The sequence below is a fragment of the Ammodytes marinus genome (assembly GCF_949987685.1).
Source record: "Ammodytes marinus genome assembly, chromosome: 10".
Lineage (NCBI taxonomy): Eukaryota > Metazoa > Chordata > Actinopteri > Uranoscopiformes > Ammodytidae > Ammodytes > Ammodytes marinus.
In genome coordinates this window covers 16,596,780-16,620,613 of record NC_137214.1, presented here as the reverse complement: position 1 = coordinate 16,620,613, position 23,834 = coordinate 16,596,780, and the positions used below count along the sequence as shown (strand labels likewise).

The 23,834-nt window shown below is 42.2% G+C and overlaps 1 protein-coding gene across 5 annotated transcripts in view; it reads left to right on the top strand.

Annotated features, from left to right (window-relative positions):
- The window catches only part of diaph2 (diaphanous-related formin 2), a 357,664-nt gene extending 336,374 nt beyond the window's left edge, over positions 1 to 21,290 (top strand). For all 5 annotated transcript variants that reach the window (XM_080035789.1, XM_080035788.1, XM_080035790.1 and 2 more), the window contains one exon: positions 17,384 to 21,290. In XM_080035789.1, the coding sequence (XP_079891915.1) occupies positions 17,384 to 17,448 (65 nt within the window). In that variant the 3' untranslated portion in view covers positions 17,449 to 21,290. The remainder of the gene's footprint in view (positions 1 to 17,383) is intronic.
- The last annotated feature ends 2,544 nt before the right edge of the window (positions 21,291 to 23,834 follow it).

The window sequence follows — 23,834 nt, the reverse complement described above, 5'->3', positions numbered from 1 at the left end:
ATAGTAAGGGGCTAGTGGAACAAGCAGGGCCCCTATAGGCACCCCAAAGGTCACCTAACTTAATTTCAATTAGACCTAGGGGAGGCCAGGAAGAAATGTCACTGGTAGAAAAGAGTGCCACGGAAAATTGGATTTACCTTTAATGACGTTGTGTTTACGGGGCATAAGATAGGGCTAATTACACTCAACAAAAATATAAACGCAACACTTTTGTTTTTGCTCCCATTTTTCATGAGATGGACTTAAAGATCTAAAATTCATTCCAGATACACAATATTACCATTTCTCTCAAACATTGTTCACAAATCCGTCTAAATGTGTGATAGTGAGCACTTCTGCTTTGCTGAGATAATCCATCCCACCTCACAGGTGTGCCACATCAAGATGCTGATCTGACATCATGATTAGTGCACAGGTGTGCCTTAGACTGTCCACAATAAAAGGCCACCCTGAAATGTGCAGTTTTGTCTCACAGCAAAATGCCACAGATGCCACAAGCATTGAGGGAGCGTGCAATTGGCATGCTGACAGCAGGAATGTCAACCAGATCTGTTGCTCGTGCATTAAATGTTCATTTCTCCACCATAAGCCGTCTCCAGCAACTTCGCACAGCCATTGAAGAGGAGTGGACCAACATTCCACAGGCCACAATTGACAATCTGATAAACTCTATGCGAAGAAGATGTGTTGCACTGCATGAGGCAAATGGTGGTCACACCAGATACTGACTGGTTCTGAGTCCCCAGACCCCCAATAAAGCAAAAAATTGCACATTTCAGAGTGGCCTTTTATTGTGGACAGTCTAAGGCACACCTGTGCACTAATCATGATGTCAGATCAGCATCTTGATGTGGCCTGTGAGGTGGGATGGATTATCTCAGCAAAGCAGAAGTGCTCACTATCACACATTTAGACAGATTTGTGAACAATGTTTGAGAGAAATGGTACAATTGTGTATCTGGAATGAATTTTAGATCTTTAAGTCCATCTCATGAAAAATGGGAGCAAAAACAAAAGTGTTGCGTTTATATTTTTGTTGAGTGTAGTTGAAAAGGTGGCTATGTTGGTGCAGTATTGATTGAAGAGTTGAGGAAAAGAATGTGCCAAATGAAATAATCGTTCTATTGGATTCGACACACTGCTATAGCACAATTGACGTATATTGTTTATTATTTACAAGAGGGTGAAAAAAAGTGCATGTCTCTGTGCTTCCTCCACTCCCTATCAATCACACTGAATGGTGCCTGCACCGGATCCCATCAATTACTGTGCTTTTCTGTTTGACAGAGGCAACACCAATTCTGATTAGCCAACAATTCTCCGGAAACAGCAGCATTGTAAAGAACAAACGGTTTGACATTTTAAATAATTTAAGTTCAAGTTTTACCACCAAGCCCCGACTCCCTTTAACCCACCTCCCTGTCACTACATATGTGTCAAAAGCAACCCCCGCACAAAACACTTCAAAATGAGTCACAAATTGCCAGCAAATGATTTCCTGCTCTGGGAGAATAACAGGGTCCCCACGCTGCCTTTGATTCAGGCTTCTTTTTTTTCTTCAAACCTCTTCTTTGTTTACCCATGCTGTCTAGCAGCGGCTCTTCTGGAATCCCTATTGATAGCTGTCTGACAGGGAGGCTGGGTGGCGAAGCAGCCCAGAGGGGGTACTGTGGTGTGTGCGCAGCTTGTGGTGGCTGTTCATGGTATAAATGTGTTAGCATGTGTATGGCACATGATGTATCTGAATGCACTTTCTTTGTATCATACTGTATGTGCCACCGTGTTTCATCTGAATCTGTGTGTGTGTGCGTGCGTGCGTGCGTGCGTGCGTGCGTGCGCGTGTGTCTTGTGAGGGTGATGATGTGGCATGGAGGTCACTTCTGTCAGATCCAACATCCCGGCCCATGCTGTGATGTGAAGGGCACTGTCAAGAGACAACCACGAGGTAGCACAGGTACAGCTGCCCTCAGTGCTCTTGCTCTTTTCCCCTTGAGGCACACACACACACACACACACACACACACACACACACACACACAAATAGGATAGGACCCAGACAAACACATTCAGGATTCCTGTAAACTGACACACGGCGATAAGGAAGATTCCCTAGGGTGAAAGCCCCAGGATTGTACAGTCCCCTTCAAAACAAACGCTACCGCCTTGTTGAGTATCTGTTCGCTGGTCATTAGCTATAATAAGTGACGCTTTGTGTTACCGTGAAGATATTTGGACAATATTTCTGGCGTAACTAGGAGGATAGCAGCTCATACAGAACATGTTTAGAGCCCCGTACTGAACTTTGGAGGAGTAAAGGTTATAAAAACAACAATAACCTGTGGGTGGAAAGGAAAGAAATTCCCAAAAAATATTTATACTGCAAGTTCGAACAGATGACCTCTTCGGAGTCCAGTTGTGTTTGTAAAACTTGAAAATCTGCCAAAAATATTTTGATAATATATAAAAAAGTTGACTTTCCAAGTGTGATTGGAATAATAAAACTTAAGGCATGGCAAGGTGCCATTATTTGTTTGCTCATCATTAAAGTGTTAGTACAGAAATAAAAGTAACATTGCAGTGAAAGAAATGAATAATTATTTGACTTAATTGAATTAAGTGAGAAACAGGAAAGACTTCAACCTTGATTTAAAAGAATGAAGAGTTTTAGCAGACCTGTAGTTTTGCTGGGAAATAAAACGCTGCTTCTCCTTCTTTCGTTTTGACTCTGGGGACAGAAAATAGAGCTGTCCTAGATGCACTGAGTGGTCCGGATGTTTCTTAAATTAACAGGAGGAACAGAAATTTATTTTGGCTGTAAACAAGCAGTATTTTTAATATATTTTGATCAATTATTTGATTGACAGAAAGTCGGTTTAACGTCACATCTGTAACAGTTTATTTCACATAGAATTAATAACTTTGCATGTTAAGAAAAACTCAAATCACAAATTGGTTTATTGAACAGTAGGAATGATGTGTATCTGTCTGTCTTTCTGACTGTTGTGGTGTGTGTCTACAAGTCTATCTCTCTCTCCACGTCTCTCTCTCTGTGGCTATTCTCCGGCTGTAGCCCTCCAGTGTACACTGTGTCCACACTGCAGGAGAGCCGCTCTGAAACTTTAATGCTAATTGATCCCAGTGAAGGAGTGTGGACACAGGTGTGTTGCCGCAGGCACTGGCTCTGACATGGATGCCAAGAGATTTGGGTAACTGAGGGGCTTATAGGGCAGAGCAGAAAGTGCCACTAGCCGGGGCACAAGTGACCCAGTTCCTTTCTAATCAGCCCAGGTGTGTGTGTGTGTGTGTGTGTGTGTGTGTGTGTGTGTGTGTGTGTGTGTGTGTGTGTGTGTGTGTGTGTGTGTGTGTGTGTGTGTGTGTGTGTGTGTGTGTGTGTGTGTGTGTGTGTGTGTGTGTGTGTGTGTGTGTGTGTGTGTGTGTGTGTGCAAGAGTGCGCATGTGCGTGCCTGTGTGCACATCAGTCACAGGGTGTAAAGGGTTGCAGAAACGGAATCTGAAACTAAACATAAATGCAGTGCATCCGTGTCTGCATTTAAATTTCACCTTAAGAACTATACAGATTCTCAGAAAAGGCATATTTGACTTGCACAATCAAAAAGCAACCATTTTTATTCAACAAAATATTTTGCAAATTTCAGCGCTACGGAAAACCACAACCGCAAGTACAAGTCCTAGAAAATATGCAGAAAAGGACCATAAGAAAAGAGGCAAGAGGATTCACAGTGTATAGTGCTCCTCTGTGTTCAGGCATGCACACGTTTCAGTTGTGTTCTATGTGTGTTAGCTTTTGCGCATGTATGTTAATCATGAGCCATTGAGCCCCAGTAAAAAACCTTCATCTAAATCAGACTCAAGCTGCTGTGTAACTTCCGGATTTTCGCTCTAAGCTTGCAGTCTTCATTGTGTGGATGTGGGTTGGCGGTGTTGCATGTGTCTCTGCGTGTGTGTGTGTGTGTGTGTTGGTCTGGATGGAAAAAGAGAGGTATCACTGCCAAGACGCAGGTGTGCAGATTAGGTGTGATCCCTTCTCAAATTCTCAGTGGCATATCTTATTTGATGGCTTTCCTGCCATGTAAATCTTATCAAAAAGCAGCTAACAATAGCAGCACGTTGACAGACGCCCAAGCATCTGGCGAGCCAGCGCTCTGAATGTTCACACTGCTGTGAACAACCTGTCCCCCGGAAAGAGAAGGAAAAGAACTGAGAAGGATAGTCAAGGAGTTTGTGTGCGCTTGCATGTGAGTGTTTGTGTTTTTTTTATCCGTCTGTGTCTTAAAGAGATGGGAGAGAGAAAAGAGGGAGAGGGGCTGGGAAAGTGCATGTTGATAGTCTCATAAATCATGGAACAGATAGTACTGTATCTTAAACAACGGTGAGCCTGGTGATGGTACGATGAGGATCTGAATGCGCCTCTGCTTCTCCTCTTTCAGCTACCTCCATTGACTTTGTCCCCTAGCTCACTCCTGCCCAAAGATGGAGAGAGATAGTGAGGAGAGAGGGAGGGAGGAGAGAAATAACTTTGGCCGGTACAAGGCCCCATTAAATTGTGATGAGTGGCCTCAGTGAGGGGCTCTGTGTACAGCACTTTATTCAGGAACGATCACTTATTTATAGGTGTTGGAATTGTGTTGTTTGCTTGTTTTATTGAAAACCTTGTGGGTAAAGTGGCGGCAGGCCGCCTGGCATGTGAGCGCCACATCTCTAGAGGGCTTCCCTGCAAAAAAAAAATCTTCCTCCTAGATGAATAAGTGAAGGAGACGGATACATTTTTCATTCACACGGAATCCATTGTCGCTTGAGATGTCGATGGGTATGTGTCATCAACCTGCAGGCTTTGAGAAAAAAATACATATATACACAACCTCCCTTTGACCCTAACATACATGCACACATATATGTACACGCTCATTATGTATATTCACAAAATCATACATGCATGCAGGAACAACCACATGCTTCATTCCAGGTTGTGGACACCATGGAGCTCAGATAGACAGTGACTGTCAGATGTTCTAAAGTAAGATAGATACATTAGTGTTGACTCCACCACATGGATGCAAGTGAGGTGATCAGTCAGAGCACACAGACACAAACCCGTTTATAAAGTTGATTAAATTGCTATCTTTCTACTATATTTCAGCTTTTTTGAATTGAATGAATGAGGTACAATACCTTTTCTTTTCCTTTCTTGTTTTTAAGAAATCAATAGCATTGTGGTGTTAATTTCAGTAAACAATGGTGAATTTCCAAATAATGTTTTTAAAGATAATTTGATTTAAAGCTCACAAGATATTATGTAACTTCTGCTTCTTTCTTTAGACGGCATGTGGATTTTTTTTCGTGTCTACCCTCTGTACTTAAAGTCATGTACACACAAAAACTCACGTTGACAGTCACACAGGCGATGCACAAGCGAAAACATGAAGGTAGCAAAGTGTAGCCCATAGCCGCAAAGGTTGTGGTGTTTTGTGTACATGAGGGAGCATCTTTTGGCATGAATGATTTATATTAAAAGAGAAAGTGAAAAGAGTTTTCTGGCAGCACAACCCCCCCCCCCATGTGAACAGAGGGGTGCATCTTCACATGGCCAAATGGGTCTGATGATGGTGATGGCATGGAGGAAAGAGCAAGGCATGCCTCGCTTTGCAAAGCCCTCTATGATCTCCCACCATCACTCTCCCTGCGCAATGGGACACATCAAACCGGGACTTAATAAATAAATAACACACAACACCATGTTTTATTTACTTGGGTAAGGCATCAGTGGTGAAGGGTCCTAGAGAATCCTGAGATTGGATTGCGGCCTGGATTGTTGCTGGAAAAAACTTGTAGCAGCTGTCTTACCAGTTGCAGCTTTTTCTTTTTTCGGAAGCCTTTATCGAACTGAGCCGTCAATTACAAAAAAAAAATAACTTTTGTTTCAACAATACAAACAGTAATGAAAAACACTCGACAGCATTTCTCCTCCTGGTGCTCTTGGATTGACAAAACAACTTCTTGTTATAGAACCACGACTGGTTTACTGATTCTCTTCACCCAAATCCCGCAATATTCCTAGAGACGGGGCTTTATCTATATAAATATCTATTTCTTTACAGTGAGGGAGTTGTGCTGCTGCCTTAGCATGGCACAAAAACAGATGTGTCTCCATAGCTTCTCGTGTGAATGCCAGATTTTTTTATAGGCTGACTTGTTTTATAAATATTTATTAATACTATCACCACAATGCCGAGATTCAGCTTCCCTGGTATTTTTCCCGCATTGCAAACGGATTAGTTTTGTGTGTGTGTGTGTGTGTGTGTGTGTGTGTGTGTGTGTGTGTGTGTGTGTGTGTGTGTGTGTGTGTGTGTGTGTGTGTGTGTGTGTGTGTGTGTGTGTGTGTGTGTGTGTGTGTGTGTGTGTGTGTGTGTGTGTGTGTGTGTGTGCGTGTGTGTGTGTGTTTGTCTGTGTGCTGTGTGCATGTGTCACCATGAGCGTGTGCACGCATGTGATGGTGTGCAATTGTGCACGCATGCTCCCAGACTTATTTGTGTTCCTAAGAATATGTGTCTGAGCATTATGCACCTGTGAGCGTGTGTTTTTTGTGCCATCTCGAGCGCACCGTGAAGGTGTCATTGTGGAGCCTAGGCCCTGTAAGCTGTCAGACAGTGAGAAATGCTGCACCTCTAAAGGGCATGCTTTCTGGGGCCTTTCCTGTCTATTATAAGCCCTGCAACACTCATCAAGGCTGTTGCAGTGCACCCCCATGTCCCTCAAGCAGCCACAGAGAAAAGCCACCTTTCTAACTAGGAGAGCCCTTGCCTCTAAACTTCACATACCCTTGTCTTTCATTTTGACATGATAAATGCAAGCAGCAGTAATGAGGCGTTGGGTTGTCAGGGCATCCATGTTGTTTTTTCCTCAAATCTGTGAAGAGGCATAGAATCCTATACCCTTTCCTCCATTTTGAGACACCCGTGATCCCAATTCGCTCAAAGCCACAGCTGCCTGCCAGTGCCTGGGGTTAACACTTCATGGGATCCATGCTTCACCTTGAGATTTGCACTCACCAATTGGAACTCCCATCCAATCTGAAAAACCTTTTGTGGGTGTAAGGAGGGATTTATAGGAAATGATACATTGCGCACATGGCCTTGTTGATAACACCAGCCGTACCTGAGCTGAGGGTGGTGCTAGCTCCACAGCTCAGATTGACGACACTGAGGGCTAGCCAAAGATTGAGATGTGTGGCAATCTCGCCATCTGTAACAGTCATGCCTGGCGTCGTCAGAAACAGATCGCCTCGATACGAGCCACATCAAATCTCCAGTTTGCCAAGCAAATAGAATAAAACAATCTATCGATCTTGCCCCACCTCCCTGTGTATCAACACAATCCATCTGTGTTTATCAGGCTATCTGGCTTCCTATCTTGTGTTGTCTGCAGGCAGGCAGGCCTTCTTTCCCTTTCTTCTCTTCTCTTCTGTTTTCCTTCCTTCCTCCCCCCCACATTTGTTCAGTGATCCATCAGCCTATTTACCTTATCATACTGCCAAACCATCCATTTACGCTCCCATCTGCCTGTCAAACTATATTTTAGCTTCCATTTGTCTAACTATCTCTCTGTTTATCCGTTCACCTGTCAATCATGCGACTTGGCTGCCGCAGGTACCTGCGTCTGGCTGTGTCTGACCCCGTCAGCTCGGAAGACCAGTTGATAAAGTAATTAGATTCCTATCAATACATCTAAAGTTTTACAATGCATTAACCACGGCACCCGTTTCATTATTGTAATTCAGTTACGCCACATTCTCGGTTGACATGAGGCTAAATATATATTGAAAGCTGTTATGAATTCTTAATGGTTAGAAGGATGACTTATTAAGATATGTGATTTGGTGTTAGTGCTAGATCTATTTCAGTTAGATATATAAAATATTAAAAGTCAAGAGTAAGACTTTCTTTTCTTTCCACACACACAACAAGTTTTTGCAGAATGTGATCTAGATAGTTCCCTACTACCACACATTCCAAACTGAAGCAGGTCACTGGCTTGGCTGGGTCCAGTTCAGCTCCAGCCTCAGTGGAGCAAGCCAGACACTGATGTCCATGTAGTCAGGGGGTCTGCTGGTCTGGCCCCCCCACAGAGGACCAATCAGACTTGTAGGCTCAGTGACTGACCACCCTAGGCAGCAGAGTGCCTTGGCCTGATCATCTCTCTCTCTCTCTCTCTCTCTCTCTCTCTCTCTCTCTCTCTCTCTCTCTCTCTCTCTCTCTCTCTCTCTCTCTCTCTCTCTCTCCCTCCCTCCCCTGGTTCAGGCCTGTGAAATCCCGGTCCCTGCTTATAGGCCCCATCTGTGCTCTCAGTGGCTCCCATATGCCTCGTGGTCATAATTCGCAGGCTGCTGGTGAAGCCTCAAATCAGAAACTTCAGTCTGGTGTGCACATTCTGACACTATTGCAAGTCAATACTTGAGTAATTTAGTCCATTAGAGTATTGTCTGCCACTATTTTTGATTATATCCGATTAATAGTTTGTCATTTAAAAAAGAAATATGATCCCGGGTTGTCAAATGTGAAAATGTGATGCTTTTACTATCCTTTGAATTTAAAAAAAAGATTTTGTTTACTCAAACTTGTGAGCTACATAGTATACTTTGGTGTTGTTGGGATAAGTAGGGAGCTAATGTCAAAGCAAAGTAAACTCAAAAAGCAGGCAAGCAGGTGGGAAATGCTTAGCGGTTTCAGGAATTTACTCTGGAGGATGTTTGTTTTCTTTCGTGGGTATACTTAGGTTGAAGCTTACCTCCTGAAAATTTGACTGCTGTGAGGACAATCATGAATGGGAGTTTTGCCTCAGGCACTGATCGATTGCAAAAGTGTTTTCATATAACTGTTCATTTGTGCTGTGTGCGCCTCTGCTGCATCCCAGAATGCCAAGAGGCATTGTTCCGTGACTGAGGAATCAAGTCTAGTAGAGATATTTTAAGGAGATTTCTGAACCTTCGGGACTGCTGTGAGAAATCTGTGCTACCGCTATAGTCTGTCAGGCTCTTTGTTTTCAATCAAACATTGAACACATTTTAGCCCGGCTTCAAAGAGAATGATGGAATTTTTTTTGCACTCATAGATTCACGCAGGGCTTCAAGTGCATATTGTACATTCACAGAAACACTCTCTCCTGCTGTTTTGTCCCTGTAAAGACCTGTCAAAAGCTTCCTACTGAATAGATGAACGAGTACTTTTCTTCTCTCTGTAAGTAAACATTTATTTATGAACATGTGCAGTGATTTCCTACTCTCCTGAAAGATATTTTTCAGGAGGCATTACTCCTCGGAACAACCTCCTTTCAGTAGGGTTGTGAAAGTGTAGCAAGTGAATGTGTGCACATTATGTGTGTGTGTGTGTGTGTGTGTGTGTGTGTGGACGCATGTCACAGAAATAGGCTGCAGTATTCCTGACAGAAAGTGCACTACGAGGAGAGAGCAAGTTGCAAATAGCGGGGCTGAAAGTTGTAAGCATGGCGATAAAAAGAAAATCTGCCCTGATGCCATTTTTTGATTGACAGCGCACAGCCAAGTTTTTTTTTTGTCAAAGGGACTTTGATAGGGAGTCACGATAAAATAAAGAATGGCTGTATTGACTATCTGGGTCAGTCACCAGTATAGCATGAACATGCACCGCAACCCTCTGAGATAGAGTGGTGATAGAGCCATGGAAAGATTAACCGAATCCCTGTGCCGTCAAGAGCAATTGCATGTGTTATGACCACCGTGCTCTCTGCAAACCTCTCCTCGTTACCGTTTATCTCAACAGACTGTCAGTTAAACTCACTCTGCCTCCAAATCCCGTATACAAACTGTCAAGCAGGAATTGGAACTTGTATACACACACGGGCCTTAATCTGAATACTATGAGATGTATGCATTTGTGTCCATTTCAAGTTGAATCGAGTTGTGTTCAGATCTGCTTTCTGTGTTCCTGTTCAAATCACGAGTGGCCGATTTCTTCCAGTAAACATTGGAGTGTATGTCAGTATTGAGGGCAATTGAGAAAAAAAAGGAAAAGTAGCAGAGGGCGAAAAGAGAAGAAATATTGAAAAAGAGAAAAGGCGGGAAAGGGAGAAACAAAGAAATGAGAAACAGAGAGTGGGGGACTTTCAGTATCTTGCCTCAGCATGTTTATCCAGGCCTGTCTTGGGCATTTCCCTTCTGTCATGCCGTTCTGATCGCCTGTGCCTGCCGTTGGCGTGCTGCTGAGAAAAACACCAAAACACATCAAGCACCAAATAGCAACCCCCTTTGTTCTATGATCCCCTGACATTTTTACACACCCGTTAGTCCATTTTAGGTGATCCATCTTTAAGGAAAAAAAGATTTAAACATTGACATGGAAGTAGTAATACAATGTGGTATGAGCATCATAGAGGCATCATTGTGACCACAACAGATTGGCTATCTACAAGTATAAGTATGTAGAGCATAGTCAAATATGATTGGAAGTAACATGCTTATTACCCAGGGGATTTGTTAAAGTCATTCTTAGACACAATAAATGAAGCCGCTGTTGAAGCAGAATGAGACAGTGACGCTATTATCAGTATAGTAAATTAGATTAAACCTACAATATGATCATGGAGTCAGCTAGTCTACCAAAACAATAATACATCAGTGGAAACATTGACATGGTCTGTGTGTATGTCATTTTGTTTAACAAAGGAAAACTTAGGTAAAATGGCACATTTTTGTTGAACACAGTTTTTACACACGTCTCCCTTGTGAGAACAATCACAAGGCATCAATAATGTATAGTAATGGTAATACATTTATGTAAACAGCATAATTTAAAATATTTCCCTATTTTTTGTGGGACACCATCTTATGATTAGGGAGTATATTTTAAACATTAATGCATTTAATAGATTGAAATGTCAGTTACAAAAATCACAAAAAAATATTAGAATTTTTAATTACCTTTAAAAATGCAACCATTACATTACTTTTTTTGTTTAGTTTTTCTGTCCGTTTAGTTTTTACTCTTTAGGGAAACCCACAAAATCTTATTTTTGTTCCTCTTTAGCTTTTTTCAACAAAAGCAAGATGGCTGATGCAAACTGGGATAAATGGTCTCTTCTTGCAGCAGGATAAAAACTTTTTTTTTTAAAGAGTGGAAAATTGGTTCAATTACATTTGCTCGTCTTTGGCAACCTAAATAGTCTCCTGGGTAAAGAAAGAGAAAAAAAATAAAAAAAACATGCCAAACTCATAATGCAGTATCATTTAATCCTTTTAATCTTCTGCCGTGCATCGGCTTGTATATGTTTCAGCTGCTTGTTATAGATCAATGACTGACTCTGAACATCAGATAAGAAAGGGTCAACAAAGCTCTCTTTCCCATTTCACTCCCCATCCCCCTTTTTTTCTATTTACCAGCTCCCCACAACTGAACTCATCTTTTCTTCAGCTGCTCTATTTTCTCCCCTCCCCATCCCTTGCTCCTTGTTTGGGGTGATTACTCTTTCCCGTGAACGAGTGGCGGTGTTTGCCAGGGACTGTAGTTTTGCGATACCCGGCCCATAACTTTAACAGAAGGGAAGAAATAGCTTCTCTACCTCTGCATCCCATTTTATACAGCGTATCTTGTTTCTGTGTGGGGAGTTCCATTACTCTGTAGCTTTGGAGGCTGGTAGTAGGTGGAAGGGGGGGGTGGGGGGGTTAGTGGAGGTGGAGAAGATGAAAAGAGGTGATAGAAGGTGTGTGTGGCGGTTGCCTGTTGCCAGTTCTGCAATCGCTCTCCCCCTTTCCACAGAGAAAGCCCACGTGTTGACGACACGCAGCGAGCGTAGAATGTAATCACCTTTTATTATGTCTCATCTCATCAGTATATGAAATCAAGAGCGTCTTGAGGAGAGAATTAGACAAAATGCAGAGGACCTGTCAGAGGATATCATGTCATTCTTCACTTTGTTTAGCACACAAACTGACGGTGAACGCATGATTTGCTAGATTAGTGTACATTAGACTCAGGCAGCCCGCTGGTCCTGCCTTATACGAAGCTTCCTGTTTTGCCTTTTGTGCAGCTATTTACACACATGATTGGTGATTACGTGAACCTGACCTTGTTATCGTGGCCTTGATGAATGTGAGCCCCGTGTTTATATGTAGGCACAGACTCTTGATTCTTTCCAGACATAGATATTTAACTAACGCATGGCATAATCCCTTCAAAAGGGCATCCTGTTTGTGTACCGGCCCAACTCAAAGGTATAATTCCTCAAAGGATCCCCAGGCTGAAAAAAAAAGTTTGATGGATGACGGGCAGCTTTTTCCGTCGTTTTGCGGATCATAAAGCCTTATCATGATGTAATCCCGTGTAATTAGCCAAAGATGACAGTAACACAAAAGTCATTAAGATATTTAATCTATTTAGGTGGGTAACCACTAGGGGAAAACAGCGACTCTATCGTCTATCATAACACAAAATGACATCTCACTGGAGGCCCACCAAGCAGTCAGGAGAAGGTTGAAGTTGACTGCTGCGCCGGCTTAAGGCCTTTTACTTTAGCTGTTTAACAATCTTGGCGTCCTCTCCTCCTCCTATTACCCTTGTCTTATTCAGAGCCGCTCCCTTGTGGCAGGGATCATCATGATAAACACACGCAAGGAAATGCTTGTGTGTGTTAAAAACAGAGGAAGGGAGTGTGTGTGTGTGTGTGTGTGTGTGTGTGTGTGTGTGTGTGTGTGTGTGTGTGTGTGTGTGTGTGTGTGTGTGTGTGTGTGTGTGTGTGTGTGTGTGTGTGTGTGTGTGTGTGATTTCCTCAAATCAATGCACATGCTACAGTTCTCTGTGTCCTGCTCGAACACTTAAGCCACAATGTATTTCCTTTTGTCTCTGTGTATGTGTGTGTGTCCTTGTGTGTGTGCTTACATGCATGCTGTGTGTGTGTGTGTGTGTGTGTGTGTGTGTGTGTGTGTGTGTGTGTGTGTGTGTGTGTGTGTGTGTGTGTGTGTGTGTGTGTGTGTGTGTGTGTGTGTGTGTGTGTGTGTGTGTGTGTGTGTGTGCGCGCGCGCAAGAGAGAAAGAGAGAGAAGACTTTGTGTGTCAGTGACTTCCCCCTCCATCTGCCCAACCTCATTGAGATCCCCAGTGCATTTAGTAACATTTTGAGAAACGTTGCCAGCCAGCATTTAATTAAGTTCCGGTATGCCAACATCTCCCTGCTGTAACATTGAATACCTGCTCTTCTTTTGTCAATTTCTTCTCTTGTTCTTGTGCTCCTCTGCGTCTTGCCAACTGTAACTCGGAAAGATGGCGCCTCTGGGAGCAGCAGGTAAAAGAAGCCATCAAAACCAATGCGGTAGTAGAAAGAGTGGCAATCGGTTGCTCCAAAAAAATAAAAATATAAAAGACATGGAGTTTGTCTTTTGTGATAATCTCTCCCCCTTTCCCCCCACACCAATCTCAATTTGTTTCACTCTGTGTCTGCATGTCTGTATGTGTGCTTGAAGCCCGCAGTCAATTCAACAGAGGCTGCTAGTAATGTTTCTCTCTCCCAGTAGAAAATGGCTGCTGTTTGTTCAATTGTTGTGATAGATTGATGCAAGGTTGGGAATGGATTGGCTTTTAAGCACCTGAAGAAAAGGAACAGAAAAGTCTTTATGAGAAGCTCAATAGCTCCAATTTTTGAGGGTTCCTCTGATGGGATATACATTTGCCTGGATTTTTCCCTTTTCTCCCTTATTTTGCTAACGTTTTGACGAAAAGCTTTGCCAGCAACTGAGCAAGGTGCAATTACTGTCCAAAGGGTCTTTTTTTCTTTTCTTCTTCTTCTTCTTCTTCTCAATATTATATTCCATTCTATTCATTTTTCTTGTAGGGTTTTAACAAGCGGTTAGATTTATTGTCTGCATTGTGTTCTGTTAACCCATACACAATGGCTGTCTCTTATAAGACAAAGCTATATCAGGTTAGGGGCTCTTGTTGGAAGTGCACATTATCAATACACTTGTACTGTTGTGATAGCTCGGGATTGGACCCAAATGCAAACAGATACCCAGGTAGACAGTTTAGAACAATTTCAGGCAGGGATCTGTAACAGGCTGGCAGGACACCGGATGGCTGAATGGCGTGGCGAGCAGAGGCAAGTGGATATCCGGAACCCGCATGCAGGCGAGCAGGAAAGGTGAACAGCGGAGAAAACTGGCACGGAAGAAAAGAGGAGCAGAGTTACAACTAACTCCAACTGAGACTTAGAAAGAAACCAACAAACATACAGTAGATACTCCTGATCTCGGGTAATTTACCGCTCTGGTACGTAGTATACTCTGGCGCCGAATGACTGGAGTCCACAGGCTTAAGTAGAGAGGTCTGATTAGCCAACGATCCACACCTGGAGCAGTCTGCCCCGGAGTGCCGCCACGCCCAGATGCAAACAGGGAGACAGACAAATGGAATAACAAGAGGGAGAGACAGACAAGGGAAAACATACAACACATACAGAGGAGAAGGAGAGGCTGCCGAGCCGTGAGGCATGACATGTACTTTGAATCAATACCAAGGTGTAAGTGCACTTTATGGGTGAAGAGAGCTGATAGAAAGTTGTAATCTGACAAATAAAATATAAGGAATTATGGTTAACTCTTCATGAAATCACTTGATACAAACCAAAGAGCCAGAAACATCTTTTAAAGATTGGTTTTGATGGCTGGTATTCTTTGTATTTAATGTGTGGTATGATGTGATATATACAGTATAAACCGATGGAGCTCAAACTTTTTTTAAATTATTTTATAGCCGTCCCGAGACAAATGTGCAACATCACAATTCTCTTCCTGAGATCATATGAGATTTTCTTTCCCTTTTGGCACGTCTGACCTGTATGGGTTCAGTTTGGTGGGCCTAAATTGACCTGGTTTTATCTCTGTTTTATCTAGTGCCGCCCAATGTCTTCCCTAAAGATCTCACATTACATTGTTCCATTTCATCACTCAATTTAGCCCATCTGATTGTTTTTACCTGCTCGATTTAAGCAATGCAGCTCAGGGTTCACAAACTTTTGCACATACAAAATTTGGCAAATTATTTGCTTTATTTGTTTTAAAAAATGATTTCCAGAAAATAAAAATGTTGAATTGATAAACAAACATCTGTTATTTCATATGGAAAATACTGGTATTGATAAAAAACCACCTGCAGTGGTCATTTTATACATCTGTTGGTGGCTTGTTCCAGTTTGACTGCTATAATATAACTCGTCCCCGCAATTCATCTATAGACTTCCTTTGTTTAGTCTTCTCTTTGATACTCTCCGCTGTATTTCCCCGTGTCCTATTAGCAGTAATAAATTTAGCCTAAGATGACCTTACATTATACACAAAGGATCTGTATTTTCTCTTCTCTTCTTTTTCTTTTATGCTCCTCCTGATAGACTGAGGGTTAAAGGAGGGCTCTTTACCCAGAACATTTTTGCCGCAATCAGGCTTGCAAATGATTGGCATGGATAGAATGTGTATAGCCAAATTATTTTTTTTCTATTTGTTCCCTGTTTTTTTTGTTTCTATGTGTTCCATGGATGTGTGTTTGAAAGGAGGGATATTGTACCTACGTATGACCAGTTTACAGACTCAAGCTCAACCTGTGGCCATAACCATGACTGCTAATTGGAGTAGTGAGGATGTTTCTGGTGGCGCAGTTCTCTGCCCGAACATTCTATAAAAACAATGACTATTTATGCAGATAATTAAATACAGCCACGCCCGCAAGATCCTATCAAACAGTCTGGATAGTAAAAAATCATTTTCTTCATAACTTCTATTATATTTATGAACTTTTGTTTTCAATCAGAGTTTTCTAAAAGCTTATTCACACACCCAATGTTGATAACATACATATATTGTTTAGTTCTTTTAATTTATTTTAGACCAGGTTTCCAGTGGCTTTAATGATCCCCTACTGTATGTGAACATGCGTTTCACTGAAAAGAGAATACAGAACCTTTTGTCCTTTTTTAACACGTCGATATGTCCTCCTTGAGCTCTTTCTTTTCCTTCCCTTCCTCCTCATCCCTCCCTCCTCCTGTGCACCATCTGCATGATGCTATGTATCCAATCGTAAGGTGTGCGCTCCATTCTCTTACTGTCATGGTATGGAGTTCCGCGTTTGTGTACACGTGTTGACACACAGCCATCACTGTCACTCTCAGCTCATTACCTGACATGATGGATGGAGTGAGTGGCGTTAAACAACGGCCAGCCCGGGACGCCAGCCACCCTACAGCTGGCACTGAGTAATGGGCATGGTGGTGGCTGCCACGCTCGGAAACACCCGGGAGATCCTGTGTGGGTGTGCCTGCAGTCATCGCCATGGCTACGCTTCCTTGTTCAGCCCCACCTGCCACCTGGCTGCCCAGCGGATGCCGTGGGCATTTCTGGGCAGACATGGTTGGATAGCATGGTGGTGGGGAGGGAGTGTTTGTATGACTCTGTCTGACTCAGACCTGGCAACTGATGAAAACCCAAAGTGATAGTGGCCCTGAGCGCAAGCGCCACAGTGAAACATTGAGTGCCACCAGTCACCAGGTGGTGTATAACAGCCACTTTACAGTTTTATTTTTTTACTTCTGGTTTTAATCGTATTTGCAGTTCTTCGGTTCATGTCAGAAATGTTATTTTTCTTATTAAAGATTTGTTTTGGGGTGTTTTCTCCTTTATTTAGATAGTTTGAGGCACATATTTGAAATGGGGAGAGAGATGGGGGGGGGGGGGACATGCAGTAAACAAACTGGGCCAGAGTTGAACCCCTTGATGGTACCCCAAATGATCAATCAAAGGTTGGAATCCTTACATGTTGTATAATTTCATCTTACAAACAATCGTTTTCAAATACTGTAGAACACAAACAAGTCTTGGAAGTCCTTGTTCATCTCCTTTGCTTTCTATATGTATAATACATATACTATGTCTTATAATCCGTGTGGGTGTGTGTGAGCGCGCGGCCGCATGTGTGAATTTTACCCAGTTGCCTGTGCATATGCTTAACCTGATGTGAGAGTCGTGGAGGGGCTGTGTTGAGTGCAAAGCCTGGATCAGCAGTTGAATGGTGTTACTATGACACCAGACACAAGCCCCCTCGACTCCAGCAGCTTCTTGTGTTTTCTCCCTTGCTCCCCTGCTGCTGCGCTCTCAATCCGCCCTGGATGTGCTTCACGTTGTTTCTCGTCTCCTCTCTCTCTCTCTCTTCTCTGCCTCCCTGACTTTCTCCATACACTTCTTTTCATTTAGTGGAGCGCCTGGTCATGCCAGTACGAATCAGTGTTACACTTTGTCTCGTAATACTTTCTTCAACTCATTCTCTCTATTTTCTCTTTGTTGTTGTTTTTCTCGCAAACAGACAACCGGCGCGCTGTCCTGGAAAGGTCTCGCTCACGCCACAACGCAAACCACCAAGCTCGATGATGGCCCATGCTGCGCCTACCGCAAGACGCTAGATACGTGCCAAAGAGGTGGAGACACGGATGACATCTGAAAGGAGGGCCGGAAGACCCCTCACTGTGGCACGCACAGGCGCACGCACACACACACACACACACACACACACACACACAGAACTATTCACCTACACACATGCATACACACAAACACACCAACTCACATACACACACACACAGCACCAAGTATGGAACAAAAAAATGCCTAACGAAGTTAAACAGAGCTGAACTGTAGATTTACAGTGCATCACACTCAGACTTAAGACGTGCTGTTGGTCTGACGCCTTACATATTTATTCAATCTTATCACATCACTCTTAATGTTCATGTCCTCTAACGACAGTGTAATCTATAAAAAAAAGGCTTTTGCTGTTAAAATGGAAGGATATCATCGATTGGAGATCCATTTTGATTATAGCAAGTCTTAGCCTTCTACTTATCACAATACCGCACTTCACATACAGTTTTGACAGTAGAACAGTCAATGTCTTGCAAAAAATACATTCTGCCAAAATGGACTGTCCCATGGTTTAAGCGCATCCTCCTGAAAGACAAACCACACACAGTACATCCGGCAAAGGGGCAGCAGGACAGCTGTCCCTTTTTAAATGGAAGACAGGGATTCAACACACTGAACTCTTTACCGATCAACTAACATCAACAGCGTTTTTACTAGCACATGTACAGAGTCCACATGAATCATTTGTTTTCATTTTATGTTCCACAAAAAAACTCAAGAGCTGCCTCCCCGTCCGTTACCATATCTCAGAGCATGTGACTCATGGATCTTGAAGCTGTAGTCTCCATTTTGACAAGATGTGTTGTTATCCAACCAATGCCTTGGGCTGCTGATCTCTGTCTCGATGTGGCTCTTGCTGTTAACGCGAGAGACTGACACATTTTTAAATGCATATAACGGCCTGGAGGAGCCAAGCTGACCGTTTGACCTTTCCTTCGGTCACACAGGTTTTCAGTGGGGTGGGAGGGGCTTGATTACACAAAGGTGCAACAATGTGTTTCATATTAATCTATTTTAATCTTTGTCATTTAATTATATGAAAGCTCTGAAAAAAAGAAGTCCAGAAATCATATGTCATGTGGTGGTCATATGAACACTTTTTGCTTAATGTTAATGAAAATGAATATAAACAGGGCTAAGCAGCTTACAAGCTCACAGCTGAGTATTCAGTGGATACAATTATATTGCAGCATCATTATTATTTTTCGTGGTAATGTGAAACACGACATATTGTATTCAGAAATTTTAAATTAATATGTTGGAATGAAAGCACTCAAGTCGATGGCTCAAACACTATTAGGACCACAGATTGTAACACGCTAACTAAAGGACCTGGTTTCTTGGTGTGGTCACAGCTAAATACTTAACATCTGTTTTCAGCAGCATCTCCCACTGGAGGACAATGTTCAGCAACAAACACCTGATGCTTGGTGTTCCAGTGCAAAATAGTCACAACTTTGCTGTAAGCTTTTGTTCCTCTGCTTTGCCCCCCAGACACACAGTTTTCTTCACGTGAACTATTTATTCATATATTCATGCCTTGGGCGGCCCTGTCCCCTCACTGGCCTAAACTGTAAGCAGATGCTACTAAAAAACAACCACTAAATCCACATGGAGAGAGGGCACGGCCAGAATAATCGACTAAGGGGGCACACAAGACAAGATGACGCTTGTCTTAGCAAGTGAGTCTCCTAAACACCCTCCAATTCCCCAGCACTAATGACATAAGTGACCCCTTTAACCAAAACACGCGTTAGTGTAGTTACCATAACTCTGCTCCCAGGCTTTGCGTGTGTGCGTGTGCGTGTGTGTGTGTGCGTGTGCGTGTGTATGTGCAGCATGCCAGCTCAGTAATCTGAACAGGAACCCAGGCAAAATAGGATTCTGTGTGCTTGACTCCTGGGCTGAAAAGATGGAGATTTTTTTTCATTTAAACAATCTGCCAGTGCAGCTTGTGATGTCTGTTTCATGATGCCTCCTCTTCCCCCAGCCTGCATGCTTCTAAAAATGCAATTTTACACATCATCTCGGCTCAAGGTGCATCCACAATGCTCCGTGGAAGTCTGCATATTTAAAAAGAGACACTAATTCTCCCCCTGCATATAAGGTTAGAGTCGTCGCACAGAGAAAGCATAGAGAATGAGGTTTCTGCTTAAGGGATTCTGCATAGGCAGGAGTTTTTAAGGATGTGTTGTATAAAGCGTAGAATAAAGATTCCTTTTTCCTAATCGCAACTAGCTGCTTGTGCTAAACACCACCACACCTCAAAGTGTATAGTTTGGAATAAGACCTTTTGCCCTGCTGATTGGATACCAAACAAGCCAAACAACCAGTGTTTTATGGTTTTCAATTACGATGTCTATTTCTTTTAACTCCACTAACTATTCCGATTATTGTTTTCACATGTGCCAACTTTTTGTTTAGTTTTGTGGAAAACACAGTTCTCCCCTTACCATGACAGAACTTTATTTTGTATATCAAAAGGGAATACAGGTTTCTATTTGTCAAATTTTTGAGAAACATTGTACAGACATAAAACAAAAACTTGATTTTATTTTATTTTAGCCATTGTTTAATACACATTGATCTAGAGATTTTGATGTGATTACAAAATGATAGTCATGTGGTGTTTCTTAGTCGAATCACTTAAACATCTTTTGTAAGATGTTATTTAAGGTTAAGTTAAAAAAATAAATAAAAAAAAACCTAAGTCATGGTGCCATTGTAGAACGTGACGAGCTAAAAGCTAGCGTGTTTGTAGAGCCATTGTAGAAGTTCCAAAACGTGCATCTTTTCCTTCAGTCATTATGTACACTTGAATGATGCAACAGCAAAAAACGAAAAGGAAAAAATAGTATTGTTAAATGGCTGTCATTCAATAGATCAGATAACCTGGAAAGTAAAGTGGCTAAGAAGGTTGAAGGTTGAAATCATTTTTCATTATAAAAGCAGCTCCATGCATCTCAGACGGATGCCAATAACAGGAGTAAAAAACATTCCTCATCATCTCTGTAAAGTGATGTGTTGTGTTTCTCCCTCATTCCATCTTTTAGGATAATCAGAATGACGTGTTTTTATAGAAACTAGCAGGAGAGTCTCGGGTGAAAGAGCCTGGACTGTTCCATCATTTTAGTGTGGAAAAAAAAGGTGCCCCTTTGTGTTTGGGCCGATCATCCCATTTTGTCTTTTAGCTTGTTACTAACAAACCCCCCCAACCCCTATGATAAATGATAGATTTGTGCTCATAGTAATTGTAATAACGAGGAGGCAGGGGTATGAAGGGTGATACCGAAATCTGTAAAAGGTGCCATTTTGCTGGTGAAAAGTTTGCACTGTAACTTAACACTTTAAGTGACTGTGCGCTTTACCTCACCAGATATTCTGCTCAGGCAGAAGAGGAAGAGCACTTGTTTGAATACGACATTGCCATGGAACAGAGTGAACTATTTTCAAAGTATTTATTCTGGTAAATAGTTCCAGCTGCCACATATCCAGTTCTTCCCTACTTTGTTTCGTGCTCTCTGTTGATTTGTGGAAGGCCAATCACGGCTGAATCAACAAACAAACCAAGCGCTTCGTAGCTGTTGACAAACCCTGTCCGACCGTGATGTGTTAAGATGCCGTATCCCTGCCTTCCCCTCCTTCTTGTTGTTGTCATTGAGTATGTTTTATTGTCTTAAGAAACATTTATATTTGTAACATGTTAAGCTTATTTGTATCCTTTAAAAAAACATGAAAAAAACGAAATGGTTATTCACACTGTCCTTCCATATAATCTGTATTGGAATATGATACTAAATAATAACCACTTTGTTATATAAACTGATTTCTGAAAGATGCTCTTGCCTTGTTTTGTTTTTTTGTCTTTATGATTTTACCTATTGACACATAAGAAGTATTACAATATTTATTATCAACCTTGGTTTTTTTTTTCTCCAAACACTGTGTTATGAAATGAAATCCTCAGTTTACTTTGTGGCAGGGCAGAAGATATCTGCCCCCACACTGATGTATGGACAGGGATTACAGAGAGCTCCAGGTGTTAGCAATATGATGAATGGGACAGCTCCCACCTATAAAAGCAACATATTTGGACCTTGGTGTCCCCACTGCTTTATCTCGCACAGTGTCAAAGGCAAAGTGATAACGCTGTCATGTCCAACGGCAGCTTAGGGAAATTACTACACAGTGGAGGGAAATACATAACCGGACAAATTGCCCTTTTTAATCATTTCTCAGACCTTAAAAATCTCCCCGGCGACTATACCATTCCCAGGTTTCAGGGACAAGGAAAAGACTGCGTATAGGAATTCAATCATTTGTTTATTATTTGATGTAGAGAAAAGGATTTAAAATGATAAACAGTGGATTTCATCTCTTGGAGTCATTCCAAAAGGTATTGTGCCTGATTCTGTTATAGAGTTTAAAGATAGTACATGGAGGAGCACATATTTATTTTTAGTGTAGCAAAATGTGTGAACATTAAAGTCTCGGTAGATGTGTGTGTGCACATTACTGGAGATCTATCTATCAATTTTATGAGTGTCAAATGACGGGCAGAGCTGTTCCTGTCTCAGCCCCTTATTGTTACATCATAACATAAAGGCTGACATGAGGAAGTAACCCCTTGGCCCAAAAATGCCCCAGCGTCACTCTCTGCCTTTGCACACACAGAGCTCTACTCTGTGAAATGTGGAGACTGCTCTTCTCTCCTCCCAGAGTGCACTGCAGACAGATGGAGATTCATCTCTCAACAAGCTGTGATCTGTGTTTAGAGATGTGTGCTGCAGAACACAACTCTAATTAGGTTTTATTGTTGATCTTGCGAGGTTAATTTGTACTTGGCTGCGAGTAAACATACTGAAAGAGGCCAACCTAGTTGCTTACAACAAGGCACCGGCAATGCTGCTTGAAGAAGAAGGGCGGCTTTTTCATCTTCTTGACTTCTCCAGGTGATTCAGAAAGATTATACCCTCCCCCCCTCCTTCTCCCATGCTATATTTGGTCCGTGTGTGGTGTAATTGCGTTTCGTGTCGAGCACGAGGGATCTGTCTTTGCTGGTATGGTAGAACTAGGAATGAGATACGGACATTGTGTTTCTTCTAATGAGCTTAGGGGTACCGTTGTGTGTGTACGTGGCAGGTATTATTTATTTATTTGATCCTGTGTTTTTTATTTTTAAAACCTCAAGGTAAGTAGCCCTGTGGCAGACTGAGAGATGAGCCGGGCCCACACAAGTTCCCTCTTTTCTCTCTCCCACCCTCTTTTCTTCACGCTATGCACAGTGCTGTTTTCTAATGCGCTCGGTGACAGATCCGTTGTCAGCCAGAGTACACCATAATTATCTTTCATTTTGCATTTCCACCTACTTGAGGAAAATGCAAACATTATGGAGATGAGACGAAGCAGACGGTATAACGATTCCCTCCTTTCCTGTGCTAATTCTGTCTGAGGAGAAATCTAATCTGAGCAGCACCTTGCACTTAAACTTGAGTTTGCTAAATGCACGTACATACTGTATGTCTGTGTGTTCAGGGCCAATGTGAGTCTTGATTCTAATTGTCTCTGACAGAAAGTTCTTGTCTAATCTTCTGCAGTTGTGTGTACCATAAACAGCTTGGTGTTATCGCCGTTCAAATATTTCAAATATTTGGATCCTCCCCTGCAACGCTGCACCAGTCACTGTCTTTTTTTTAGTATTTAGTAAAACTGTCTGTTGATGAATTTGTGTATCCATGTCACCCAAAGAAAATGTACTGTAGAAAGAAAGAAAAAATTGGCTGTAGTGCTTTGCTTGGTAGCCATGCATGCACATACAGTATGATAGTGCAGCACAAATAATGATATCCTCCTAAAAACACCAGTGGTTCACTACCTGTGTTAAGGGCCTTGCAGAGCTACTAGCATGGCCCTTAAACAATTATTTTTTTAAATGATCAATTAATCTGAAATAAGCCTTAAAAAAATCCGGCCAGGTGGGGTTTCTCTTAAATTGCTTGTTTTGTTTGGCCAACACTTCAGGACCAACACCATTCAATAGCCATTAAGCTAGGAAAAGCACTCCATCCTCAGAAGAAGAAAAGCGGCAAATGTTGGGCTTTTAATTGATTAATAGTTCAGCACTAGAATGAATGGGCATCAATGTTTTGACACTGTCTGTTTGTTCTCGTCTTTGTTCACTCAGTGTCCACAATCAGCAATATGAATGTCTCCAATATGTGACTGTGACATATTCTTTTTCTCCTCTCTTGTCCATTTACTCAGGCACTCTCCCCAGACATTCAAAGCAATGATCTCACCTCTTTATCTTTTTTTTTTGTCTCTTGCCCTGCAGT